General features: G+C 35.1%; 1 protein-coding gene across 1 annotated transcript; it reads right to left on the bottom strand.

The window, feature by feature from the left end:
- Nucleotides 1-313: 313 nt before the first annotated feature.
- On the bottom strand, nt 314-3976 carry LOC120332852 (ryncolin-1-like). Its single transcript, XM_039400172.2, has 5 exons — nt 3625-3976; nt 3048-3202; nt 2561-2657; nt 2050-2146; nt 314-1503 (listed from the first exon to the last, which is right to left on the bottom strand). Exons 1-5 carry the CDS (start codon nt 3929-3931, stop codon nt 1218-1220), a joined length of 942 nt encoding a protein of 313 aa, XP_039256106.2. The 5' UTR covers nt 3932-3976; the 3' UTR covers nt 314-1217.
- Nucleotides 3977-14390: the final 10414 nt, after the last annotated feature.

The following is a 14390-nucleotide window of genomic DNA, read 5'->3' as shown; positions in this document are numbered from 1 at the left end:
TTTAAAACGCCACAGCTATCATCGCTTGACTGCAGCTGTATAAACAAATAGATACATTGAGTTGCATTTCCAAGCTATCACAAGTTGTATATTAAACATTGAGATAATCTGTGCTATATTTAATCAGGCAACTTCTTTTTTGTCGATTCGCAAATTTATGCAGCGCACTTGAATATCGCTCGTGGCAAACCGCACAGAATTTAAGGATCACTAAAAACTCTTGTACCCAACACAGCAACTTTACAACTGCTTAACCTAGACTTCTGTCAATAAATATAAAACCGAAGAGTATTCATCAACAAGCTTTTATTTTAGTTTCCAACTGTTAATCAAAAAGTCACACATTGTGTTGATTCGTTAACACGCACAACCCTTTAACAGAAATTGCATAAAATATCGATACCATTCAAACTCAAATAGAATTTGAAAATGAAAAAGTGAAAAGCGTACAATGAACTTCAACCATCTTTGAGTACTAAAAATTTGAAATACATTTCAGCACAACGATCTATATATATGTACATTTCGTGCACGCAAATCTGCATACTATGATTCTTTCATTTCTAAATGAGCATTGGTTTCCGAGTTGCCGACACGACATAGTTAAACCCATATTTTGACAATACAAAAATCGCAAAGATAGCTAATGTCATTGTCGTTTATTGGTCTCTGGTCTGTTCTTCTCGGTCAATTTCAAATTTTGTAACAAGAATTATATTAGTGTGCTTTCATCTATATATTCATTTCTACATGTGAAGTAATTTCAATTATTTTGATTAAAACATTATTACATGGCATTTTCCACACCATAACAATTTTGACATGACGAGGAGCTTTCATCTATATATTCATTTCTACATGTGAAGTAATTTCAATTATTTTGATTAAAACATTATTACATGGCATTTTCCACACCATAAAAATGTTGACATGACGAGGAGATTTTTATATTTTAAAATAAATTTCTACATACATACTTGTAAAATCGATCGATGTATCCATCGATTAAAACTGGTAATAAATTACACAACTTTGTAAACAATGTTGGCTAACGAAACAAATTATTGTCAAATGTCAACATAATGTTTCTTTTCCAGTTAAAATCATTGGATTTTTGTCAACGTTTCTTTACAAGAATAATTCAATTTAAAATATTTAGGTCAAATAATTCTTATATTTTGCCGAGTAATTGAAATGCCAAGTTTCACCTTTTTTTTCTAATCAGAAGCGCGAATTTTCATCTCACTAAAAGTAAGATGGCCTCCAAATGGCCAGTCAAAGGTCACATCATACTCTCCATTCAAGTGTGCGTAGATGCAGTTGCTGTACCACCAAGCTCCCCTGTAATCGACTGCACAATTTCCAGATTTACTCGAATCGTTGTCAACGTCGTAGGTGGTGAAATCATGGCCACTATGAGGTGCCATCATATCACTTATTTTTCCAGAGTGCCCCGAAACTGTGAGACGAAATTTCGAATTTTCACCAGCGACATTGAAGGTACTGGTGAAAAATAAATAAATAGAAAAACATTATTTTAATGTCTCCGAGGGCTGGAAACGCTTACACATGCGTATCCAAAGCAACGAGTGACAAAAGAAGAAGACACAAAGAAAATGCAATATTGTTAAACAGTTATCCTATTTTATTAAAACTTTCATCTTATGAAAGATACTTATGACATGATCCCGTCGTATATAAACGCTTCAAAATTGTTTAGGCATTTTAGATAATTAATTAATCTCATCTGAATCTAATTACTTAACTTCAATTACCTGTTACTAACCAAATGAAAAAAATTAATAATTAATACAATAAATTAATTAATAATCAATTTATATATTGTGGAAAATTGAATTTTTTCCATTTATGGCTAAAACATGCTCGAAATAGTTCGATATGCCAGAGATTTCACTCTATAGTATATTGGTTTCCACACAACTAAAAAATCCAGCGTTGATTAGTGAGGACATTTTATACGAAATATGCTAATTAATAGCGTATTGAATACTTTAAATAAAATAAAGTATTATTCAAATAATTAATTACCTGTATTCGCCTGTTGTGACCAGTCCTGATTTGTATACTAAATTAATACGAAGCTTGTAATTTCTAGTGCTCGTCAGTTTATGCATGGTACGAAGCCCTGAATGAAGGTATCAATTATCTTCCCTACAATTCAATTAGGTAAAAGGTAACTATAAAACGCAAATAGGTATTCAGGAATGTTCAGAATTTATGAAACCGCAGATTCTCGGATTCTCAAAGCAATAAATTCAGAATTCGTGTCGAAACAAAAACATTCCGTTTCCTTTTTAAAACGGAGTCTCCTTGCTTTCACCAACCTTTTTTTCGAATGAAGGAGTGGAAACGCCCCATATCATTGGTAATGTTAAAAACCTTGTACCTATCAACAAATCTGTTGTACAAAGTAATTTTTACTTGTATTGAACCCGTTAAAACAAACTACAAAATCGCAGTAATTTTTTTACATAAATAACGTAAATACTGAGTATCACAAAATTACGATATTAGTACGAACATTATTGAATATGCGTACCCATCCAAAACTCTCCATCTCTGTCGCCAAATCCACTTGCATAACTTTCCCAGTTTCTATAGAAGTCCACATTACCATTCGTTCGCCTTTGTATAACCTTTTGATTTAAATTTATCCAAATAAACAACATGGCATGGGAGAACGAAAATCACATATGTTACATTAAACTTTGAACTATTTGACCTAACATCCTGCCATTACACGTAGTGTTAGTCTGCCTTCTGAAAATAGAGAGTTCACCTAGTTGCACAACCAAACCTATCAACCATATAGTCAGGTTACGAACCGCACTTTGAAATCAGGTTATGTCGTCAGTGATCATTTTACATAGACAAAATTAAAGTAGTTGTGGTGTGAGCAACTCAACCTTTGAGACATCTAGCTCTAGCGTACCCTGTCTGGACAATTTGAAACCAATGTGTTACATTATCAATCAAGTATTTTACATTTATTTGAAATTTTATCTAACACAAGCAATTCAACTTACAATCCAGTCATCATCACTGCTATTAGTACAATCCACGATAAAGGGTGTTACGTCACCAACAATTTTGAGAGGATAAATGGGAACATTGTTCAAACTGTAACCAGCGGGATGTTTTCTGTATTCGGAGCAATTTGCAGGAAACATCTGGGAAGTTTCTGAAAAATTGTGATTTTCGAAATAACTTATAGATATCACAAAAATTCTTTATAAAGATTTTCTTCACTTAACTAATATATAATAATTATACGAAAAAACGCAAACACATGCGTGCAATGGCCTGTAAAATTAATAAAACTGTTTACGCGGCTGACTTTATTTTTAATGCAATATAATGCATAATGCATTCACCAACTGACCATTGATTTCGCAGTTCCCTAAAAGAAATGATCTCTAAGGAGGAAGAAGAAGGGCCAATTACAGCATTTTAGTTTCACACTGCACTGAAATTTATGCATAAATCTTTTCCCATATATTGGAATTATATTAGTATTTCTTATCCACTGACAGTAATTTACATCTTTATTCACCGACCTATATTTGTGTTTGTAGAAGTACACGATGCAAAAAAGGTATTTACCCTGCAACTGCTTAATAGTCGCTTTCATATTCTGATTTTCAGATTCCAGTTGCATCATTTTTTCCTTAATTTCTTCTATATCTTGTTCTTCAGCCGCATCACAATGGCAAGGATCTCCAGTTTCTCCTTTTTCACCTTTAGGTCCGGCCATTCCATATTCCCTGATAGAATTCGACTCTTCTGAATTACATATTCTCGTTGTTGTGGTGCAAGTATACGGAGGTGTTAACGTATCTATGTTTGCAATCGTGTGCCTCAAACAACAAAACATCAAAACCAGCACGAGGAGTGCGATCTTGAACATCATGTCTTATATGCAGAAAATCATATAAGGCTAAATAAATCTAAATAAACACAATAGAATTTCGTTTGAATTGTATTTTAATACAGAAATGTGATGTGATTTGGCTCCTCTGGTTTCTATTGAAATCACTGATAACAATTTCAAATCTCTAGGACAACATGCCCATTGAATCGAGAAGTAAAAATATATATCATAAAAAGCGGATAAATAGCAAATTGATTTGTAGATTTTGCAAATTTTGATATTTTAACAAAACTATCGACGTTATTGAAAAATTCGAATATAAATATTTGGAATAAATATATACAATTATGTTACAAATTTTTTGAAGTACAATAGCATATATTTTCGATTTTTATATAATGGAATTCGCAGTCCTTCCCGGCCTTTCGTCGTACTGGTATATATAGGACTTCATACTAATTTTACAACAAATATTTCAACATCACTAAAACTAAGAGCGCCAGTTATTCACATAAATTGTCCACCCATCCATACCGTATGTCATCGCGAGTAAAGCTACAAACCACTATCAAATTACCATTAATTAAGATAAAATTCAGTCTTTCTACTCGTATAATCTCTACTTCACTTTTCTAAGCATGTGATGAAATGATTTTAGTATAGAAAAAGCGCAACAATTGTATGCAACAATAACGATAGAGTGTGTGTCTATCTCACAATTTCGGAAAGTTCATCTCGCATTTGTTCGTTTCGTAATAATAATGCTCAGAAATGTGGGAAAATCACATGAACTGCAAATGGTGATCTTACGCAATCGACCTTTGACTGCGTCAGCCATAATCCCAAAATTTTGAACGATCGACATTCACGCGCATTTCAGCATTGGATTAATTATCAAAGATAATTCCGCAGTTCGATCTTTCTTCATTATGGTATATCAAACAAGGTCAACGCACCTTAGCAGATTCTTGGCAAAACATGGCCTGCAAATACTACATGATCGATATACCACGGCCGGCAAAAAGTTCGTCACGATTCTAAAAATGTTACGTATATTTCAACTATTCCAGCGCATCCTACATGTCAGTCTTGAACTAGAAACCTACAAATCCATATTATTCAATCAAATGTTTTCTCAATTTATAAACTTGACATATATATAACAGAATATCACAGTGCGGAATTTATAATATAAATGACTTGTTATTCGATTGAAGTCACAACAGGATTTTCTCGATTCCTCATGTCTCGCTCAGTGTAATAGGTTTGTTTCTGTATCAGGTAGTAGTAACGCGTTGTTTCGGGGTCACTTTTTCATCATACAAAGCTTATCTATAGGTGCTTATAATGTTTTTTTTCGCGCCTCTGCTAAATCACAGGAAAGTCGAGAATTTGTGTGTCTTTGCTATGTCACTTGTTGGTACAGTTGGTACAGCACACCTTTCGGGAAGGAAAGTAAAATTGGTCGCTCGACTGAACGATATTGGTGTTTGCTTCATAATGATTCCCCCTGTATTAATTCCCCCTGGCTATCACTGTTATGCTTTGGTCCCGTTTTTTTGTACATCTAGTAGATAAATGATTTCCATCCAGTTGTTTATATTTTCCGTGACGTTGTTACAGCCATGATGTGTAAATTTGTATCCCTCATAGAAAATTCTTTGGTACCCTCCTTTCTATCGGTGGTAGTAAATCGATGTCTACCAATGTGGTCCAGATAGCGTCTACAAATCACTCGCCACATAGCGTCTACAAATCACTCACCACTCAAATGAACGAGAGATTTGACCCATAGCTTAGTGACTGAGTACCGACGACTTTCTGTGATAAAAACAGAATAAGATCAGCGGCAACAAATTCCCTCCACTTGAAACGGTTTCAGTTGGACTGTTTAAACGTGATGAAAGGGGCGCGGTTAGATCGAACACCTAACCTGTCTGCTGGTCCTTCCCTGCAACTCGGTCTACCCTGTGAGTGGGGTTCGAGCTCACCCTCATACCTGGCCTGACGTTTGACCATGATTCTACGCTTCACCTGCGCCACCGCTACGAGGACCGAGCTGTTCAGAATCTCCCACCACGCTGGGGATGTAGCTCATGTGGTAGAGTGCGCGCTTAGCATGCGCGAGGTACCTTTTGTTTCTATTGACAGTACGGTCTACTGAACATGTTCTGTCGTCCGGTTTTGTTTTTGAATTGAATTTGCTTCATTTCCATTTGTTTCTGTTGCAATTGACAAAATAAATTCATCACATGGACGAGTGCGTCGATTTCGTGACAACAAATTTTCTCCTATATGAGGGGTCTGATCAGAAAATTAAGTTTGAATTCGTATTCTACTTAAATTAACAAATAACCGAAACAACGATTGCTTTCCCCCCAGCAAATCATAATTTCAGCACCAAGTGGTTATTCAAGTTAATGAAATTATTACATATAAATCTTGATCACAGAATGGTACAGTAGGCTACTCAAAAAGTTTTATTATTGTGATTTTTTCTAAATATCTGGGGTAAAGCTTTATACCTGAAAAAAAAGACCACGAATTCCCACTACTACCGGCATAATCCCAACACTTATCACCAACCTTAAACCCAATGTTACCCAATCATATTACAGAAGTTAACATTGTGATTTTGGTATCATAGGGTATATTACTTTTTTCGGAATGCAATTCCGATTTTTATTACTGAATGTTATACTAGTTTTGGCAGTGACAAATAACGTCAGTTGGATTATCGTGGGAGGTGTGTATATGTGGGTGCTTGTACAGGTCCTTATTAGAAATGAAGGTATGAAAACGCCTGATAAAAAGCACGAATAACATCGCATCTTTGTGTACTTTTGACTACTCTATACGAAGGGTTCGCAAGTTTGAATTCCACAGGGATGAATATGTGCTGGAAAATATATGAACTCGGCGCGTTTCCGAGTGGTTTTGGTAACAAACCTTTCTATATTGAAACAATCGACTAGTTAGCTATTTCCATTCCCATTCGGTCTGGGGGTAGTGATTCGTCATTTAATTGTGGCATATCACGAATTTCCTCGCCCTGCGAATTAGACAAACTCTCAATCTTGAGTCATGGGCAATATGGTAGTTTTGAAAATATCAAATCAATTGGTTTGATAGTTAATGAGAAAAGCAATTTTTTGCCTAGAAGAAAAGAAAGAAAAGATTACTAACAGCATGATAATCAACAACAACAAAATAACAAAATGATCCACAGGCACATGTGTCCAATATTTACCACGTGGGATGGTTAGCAAAATTCCGTACGGCCTTTTCACTAACTGACTAAAGGTTTCTCAAAGCCACGGCCCCTGAGAGGGCCCCACAAGTAAAGACTCTGACTAGATACCATTTAGTGAATTGACTGTGATTTGTTCAATTCTTTGACTGCAATGCATTTATTCTTTTGATTTCATTTGTAATCTTCCATTATTAAACGTGGTGAATAAATTACTTAATGAAATTTTTTTTTTATAGAAGAGCATGGGATTCCCAAAGATCATGAAAGTGTGAGAAGCCCTAACCGTAACAAAATCGAATATCGCAATAATTTATTGAAGGAAATATAATCCTACATGGCAATTGTAATTTCAAGGAAATATATTCAGTTGCGCTATTTTGTCTGAAATAATTCAAAGCGTTCTTCATTCTAGAGCCGCAGAAAGAGTCCTCGTAACTGTAAATAAAACAATATTGAACCATTTTAGATGTGATGTTGAAATAAAACTGCAGAAAATTGCAAAAGTAATGTCAAAATTTTAGTCGGAAAAATGGCATCTTGTTTTAAGCGTAATTAGAATTTTAAATGACGTACATAACGGAAAGTTGGTACATATACTAACAGTAACTGCAGTGAAAGTTTAATAAAATAGATCCTTTCAAACCAGCGAAAAGTAACTTCTTTCGCTTGAATGACCGCTTGTAAAGGTGTGAAAAATATATCTTACGAATCAGTTTTATTGTTATACAACCTTCATGCAATTGAAGTTTAAAAAGTAGAACCCCGTGAATCAGTGGGGACCTGTTCACGGCCTTGTTCGTAGACATTGTGTGAAATATATCATCATTAGGGCTGGAGATGGTTAACTGTTTTTAGACGGATAACGGTTACGATTTATTTTAACCGTCAACTGACATATCAAGTACAAATCACCTTTATAATGTACAATTCATTCAAAAATGTTTAATTCATTGCAAATTATCTCCCGTGGCTGTTAATTCAAAAGAATATTACTAACTGTATTGGTAAGCACCAGAAAATAATTGAAGTACCAGTATTGCCGATTATGAAAATTTGCCAATGAATCGGATTTTGATCAGAATATATTGTTCACCATTTTATTGCAAGCGTGTCTATTCAATTTCATTCAACTGGTGCGCATTCTGTCACAGGAATATATTGGCATATCACACCGTACGGAATTAAAGGAGATCGTAGCTACTGATCGCAGTTGATGCAATTTTCTTTTATGATATCTCAAAGTAGAAGTTGCACATCGAACGTTGAAATTTATAACGGAATGGGGTTTTACTAAAATACTTTCATATGTCTGAAGTACGTTGCATTCTTTCTTGTAGTAGAGCGAACATGAAACTATTTCGAGCCGTGAATAATTTCGAGTAATACCAGGATAAGATCGCGCGAAATTGCTTCTGAACCATTGTGACGCACAACAATAAAACTTATTACGTCAAATGTTACGCTGCCATTAACCGGTTGGACCCAAGTTGACTCAATATATCAACGTTGACGGTTCTGAACCCATCGTGCGGACATTAATATTTTTCACCAGGGTACGTATATGACGCTGCACTTTCGAACGGTGAGAACAATGCTGATCACACATGCTCTGTGTTGTTGGGGGCTAGAGACGAGTCATGATATTTGTAGGCGATAGGCAATTGACCTTACTGAATTACTAGCAGCGTATTGTATAAAGCGAAGGTGAAGAAATCAGTCACGAATCAACAATGTTAGATTAAGCGAGTCTCGGAAGGAAGTTAGAGGTCATTACTTCGGGCCTGGCTTAAATAATCTCGGCGGTTGTGACCATGAATTGAAATTTTGGTAACCCAAAGAGCAACGCGAGTAACAAACTTCTAATACCCGTTAAACTGGAGGTTATTTACAGGCGGCATAGTAATGATCAGAGTTTAATAGACACGTTTCAAGCTACGTACACCACTCTGGTCGTCAGGTATATGGGTTTCTTTTGCTAGGTTTGTTATACTTACGTCAATGATTTTGACGTATACTAGCGATTTAAAAACCAAATCTAACTGGAACTCAGAAGGTATTTCGAAAGCCAATCTACGTGGAAAAATGAAGGGTTGCATAAACAAATATATTTTTCATCTCGTTAACATATATATATATATATATATATATATATATATATATATATATATATATATATATATATATATATATATAGAAGTTAGCTAGTGTTGAATTATTTTGAAGAATGAAAGCCTAGTGACGTGACATATGCGCTTGGAATACTAACCCGAAATTTAGTTATTCTGATATGAAAAACATTTTTCTGTCGTTTTTTTCTGCATTAAAGTGAATAAATAATACAGCAATGACAAACGCTTACGAGAACCAGTCAGCGACTCGGGGAGAAATTTTCAAATTAAAATAGCCGACATGAAAGCTATGGAGGAAGGATGATTTAAATTGCGTGAATGCCGTTCTGTGCAATCAAAGTAAAACGTCCTTTGCTTGAGGTATTTTGTTTTATGCGAAAATTGAAATCGGAATGATGAAATCAACAAAGAACTATTGTCTAAAAATTCTTAGTATTGTTGATATGATAACTAAATTTGTCTGTGCCAATGTCAATTCGCTTACGTTGTTGGAAAAAAAGAACTCGAGTATTAAGAATTATCGAATTTAGAAGATAAATAAACAAAAATGTGGGTATTCCAGAAGTATGTGAACCAAGATGGCGGACACCGGAACGTAGTATGTGTACCATTAGGGTTAGGCCATAATTTCAAGTACAAATACTACGTTCCGGTGTCCGCCATCTTTGTTCACATACTTCGGGAGTACCAAAATGAGACTGAGTGAACCAGGTGAGAACATAGAAATAAAAGTCAGCAACTTATCCTGAATAAACCACGGTGGTAAAAAATCTGGCAATCGTTTCGGTGATTCCATTTGTTGTAATTGACGATTTTACTTTGTTCATGAAATATATTCTATATTCAATGTTTATGTTGAAACTCTGATATTGACTTAACATGATAGATTACAGCAAAGTGAGCAAAGTAGTTTGCATGTCTGTATAATTGAAACGGTAGAACAGTATAGTCTACTCGAAATAAAAAAAGACCTGGAATAATGTGGCAAGAATCTTATGAAGGTGAAAATATTTATGAAGGTGAGATTCGATACGAAAACAACCAAGGTAAATCTATGAATTAGTATACCTACAATACGATTTTACCGTACCTTAAAGATTATTTGAAGTCTTCATATACTAAACCCGTGTTTTTTTAACCTGAATTAGATCGAATCTTCGCGGGTTTCGCGAAAATGTTGTTGGGAGTTCTTCGAAGATACTCAGAAACATTTGTTTACCATGAGGCCTTTCTATCACCAAGTTCATTAATTATGTTAAAATAACAAAAGTCCACCGCATATACCCAGATTGTTTAAACTACGCATAAATTTCTGATATACGTTTGGCACAGGTGCACGTTTTCGCGTACTTCTGAATCTTACTGTTTTGGGTGTTTTCTTCTTTTTACTTTGTTATAACACTCTGGTAATAATTAAGTGAACGACTGTTTATTCCTAATGTACTATAAAAATCTAGCTTCGTTTAACGGAAAGTCTGAAAATCAGCTGTAAGTGTAGGTAAGTGAATATTAAATCAAGCCATATTTACATTTCACTGATTGATTTAATTCAATATATCATGTCAGAGCTTTGCTTAAAGATATCATTAACCTCCTTATTTAAATGCGACTTATCTTTACGCAAACCCCTTTTCAGCATTTAACTGCAGTTGGGAGATGGGGAAATAAATGTCTTGAGCCATCAACATTTTAGAGACATTTAAGCTTTTGTAGCACCAAAATTGCAATAGTCTCTCTAGCAGTTTTTCCACTTTCTAGCTTATATATACTTTCTTGCTGCAAAAAGCGAAAAAGTTCGCAGTCGCCGATGCTTTTACCACACATTGGAGATTAATTGAAGACTTCATATGTTTTCAACTTTTATTCAATCAGATTGCGCAACACGATTAACCATTGGTAATCAACACTTTTACAGTGTGGTGTAATATGTGTTCTTTGTTCAACAGCTTTTTTGACACAATATCGCAATTATTTTTGCTCTTTAGGAGCCATAGGTGAATGTGATTAATTGCTTGTTGAAAAAAAAATTGCCGTGCGAGATCTGATTGAGTTTTTTGGCGATAGGGGGTTCAATTGCAGAATGACGATTGAGCAATGAATTAACATTAAATTTTGTGTCAAACTTGGAAAAACGGCGACTGCGACTTTGAAGAAATTGTGTGATGTTTATGGAGATTCTTCCATGTCCAGAACAAGAGTTTTTGAATGGCACAAGCGATTTGTGGGATGCAGGGAGGATGTGGAGGATGATTCGAAGTCAGGAAGGCCTTGCACTTCCACAACTGATACCAACATCGAAAAGGTATCAGTTGTGAGTTCAGTTGTGAAAGGCAGTTGATTCGCAGCGACCGTCGCTCAACAATTCGCGTCATTGCGAAGTTGGAAAAGACAAAAAAAAACGGTTCGCACCAGTTTGGTTGACACTTTTGGCTTGTGAAAGGTGAGTGCCAAAATGGTGCCAAGGCTGTTGACTGAGGAGCAGAAAGCTCAACGATTAAATGTTGCCCAGTTGACATGCATTTTTCCAAGTTTGACACAAAATTTAATGTTAACTCTTTGCCCAATCGTCATTCTGCAATTGAACCCCCTATCGCCAAAAAACTCAATCAGATCTCGCACGGCAATTTTTTTATCAACAAGCAATTAATCACATTCACCTACGACTCCTAAAGAGCAAAAATAATTGCGATATTGTGTCAAAAAAGCTGTTGAACAAAGAACACATATTACACCACACTGTAAAAGTGTTGATTACCAATGGTTAATCGTGTTGCGCAATCTGTGACGTCAGTCTCGTTTCTTTTTAGCCACACCCTCGTATATTATGTCACTGTCCCTGGTGACCCGTACGAAAAAGTTTTTTTTTTTCAAAATATTCCTATTTATTCGATTATTAACGTCAGATATATTGTTTATCTGGTTGGCCCAAGTCACTATAGGAAATGTGCCAACATTGCCAGTCAGAGGTCCGTCACTGCCGAAAAGAGACGGCGAGTACAGTGACAACCAAAATAAATCTGCTTCGTCGAATCAAGACGATCAGCGTGAGGCAAATATTTCAAAATTAGCTATTGCTGATGTCATCCTATCTGTCATTATTATCCTACTGTTGGTTGGACTGTTCATACAAATTGGTCAACATCAAGGAAAGGTAATTTTATGTTTTATTTTAATTAGCAGATATTCTGTCACAAGTCCGTATCGTTATAATATGTAGAGCCAAGAAATATCTGTTATCTAATCGATCTGTTAATATTTTAAATACTTTAGATTTCTTTTAAAATATTTAGACTACAACAAACGGGAGTGGTAATTCAGATCAAAACAGTCAAACAAATCAGTCCACGTCCACTGGTTTTCCAACGGCAACAAACGGAAGTGGGAATTTAGATCAACACGGTATAACAAATCAATCCACATCCACTGGTTTTCCAAATACAACAAACCAGAGTGTTAATTCGGAACAACATGGTCAAACAAATCCATCCATAGCCAACAGTTTAAATGTTACTTTCCTGGAGGAAACCCTGAATCAACTTGTAGCCGACAGAAAAAGCGGTCCGGTGAAATCTTGCCGCGAATTGAAGATGTTGGGTTTCAACGCTGACGGTGTTTATTACATACAGACTCAGAAAGATTATCCCAAAACCGAGGTGACCTTTTATATGTAGCAAGTGCTTTTACCGAGGGTTTCGTCAGAGTCAGAGTCAAAAGTCGAGTCCAGGGGTTGCGCAAATTTTATTTCAAATCCAAAAGGCTATATTATTATCTAGAATAGATTATGGACACAACACGATGCTTGAAATACCAGACTCGAGCCTCTGGAATGTTCCATTGGGGTTGAAAACCACTGCTATTAGCTAATTAACCTGAAAGACAATATAGGTTGCGATATAATTCTAAAATCGATCTCAATCTGAACAAAGTTACTGTTGTATATATTAGCATATTATAAATTATACTAGTATCAATAATGTTTGAAGGTTTACTGTGACATGACTTCCGATGGCGGTGGATGGACCTTAGTAGCAAGTGTGCATGAATCGAATATTTCCGTGAAATGCGGATTAGACGATCTGTGGTCAAGATATGGTCTGATAAATGAACTGTCATATCCAGGTAAAGATACGAATACTTCTCTTCTCAGTTTAAGTGTTCCATTCTTTGCATGCTGTTCAACTTACCTGTTCAAGCATGAAATGGAAAAATGTAATTAGCATTCACATAATTTCAATTGAAACAGACAAAACCAACTGGGAAGCTGATCACACCTTTGGAAATCTTTTCAAATGTACATCAAATGACTACAAAAATGATGCATATCACAATATACAGGTATGTCCATAAATTTCCTATAATAATATATTCATAATTTCAATATCAATCTCAATAAAGCATTGAAGGAGCAATCCAATGACAACATAAATTGGCCAGAGATACACATTAAAATGTGATACTTAACACTATTTCAGGCTGAGAACATCATGATTTGGCACGTTTCTTCTGAATTATCGTTGACTGCAATGAAGCAAGAAGCCTATCTTCGTTATAGAACAACCAATAAGTTTATGAAATATTACGGTGGAAATTTGAAGAATCTGTATGAAAAGCATTTCCCATTGTTCAAGTCCAAGAAGTTAGGTTAGTATCTTGCTTTTTTGGAGTTTCGTTAGCAGATATTTGTACACATGTATCCAGATATGTACAATCAAATAGTTTTGCACAATATTTTAATCAATTCCTTTCCTCAAATTCTTGCTATCATTACTTTGTAAAATTTAGATTCAAGAGAAGCGTGAGTTTTGAAGTTTGGCGGAATATTCAGTCAAAATAACGTTGAGAACTATTTCAAAACGAAATGTGATGAATCATGCAAAAAAATACGATTATAGAATAATCGATTCAAAACATTTATATTCACAGAAAGCTCAGCTGAAGATGTTTTTGACGCTTTGGCGAAAAATGCCGGAAATATTAGAAGGCAAATACCAGATTGGTACGACTACACATATGGAGAAAATCCTACTCAAATAAAAGATAAAAATATGTACTCGTCATATGGAAATCAGGTATAAATATAGCTGTGAATGCCAATTTGAAATAACAATTATATTAA

The sequence above is a fragment of the Styela clava genome, chromosome 13, assembly GCF_964204865.1.
Source record: "Styela clava chromosome 13, kaStyClav1.hap1.2, whole genome shotgun sequence".
Taxonomy (NCBI): Eukaryota; Metazoa; Chordata; class Ascidiacea; order Stolidobranchia; family Styelidae; genus Styela; species Styela clava.
Note: the sequence above shows the minus strand (reverse complement) of the source record. Positions and strands in the feature narration are given on the sequence as shown.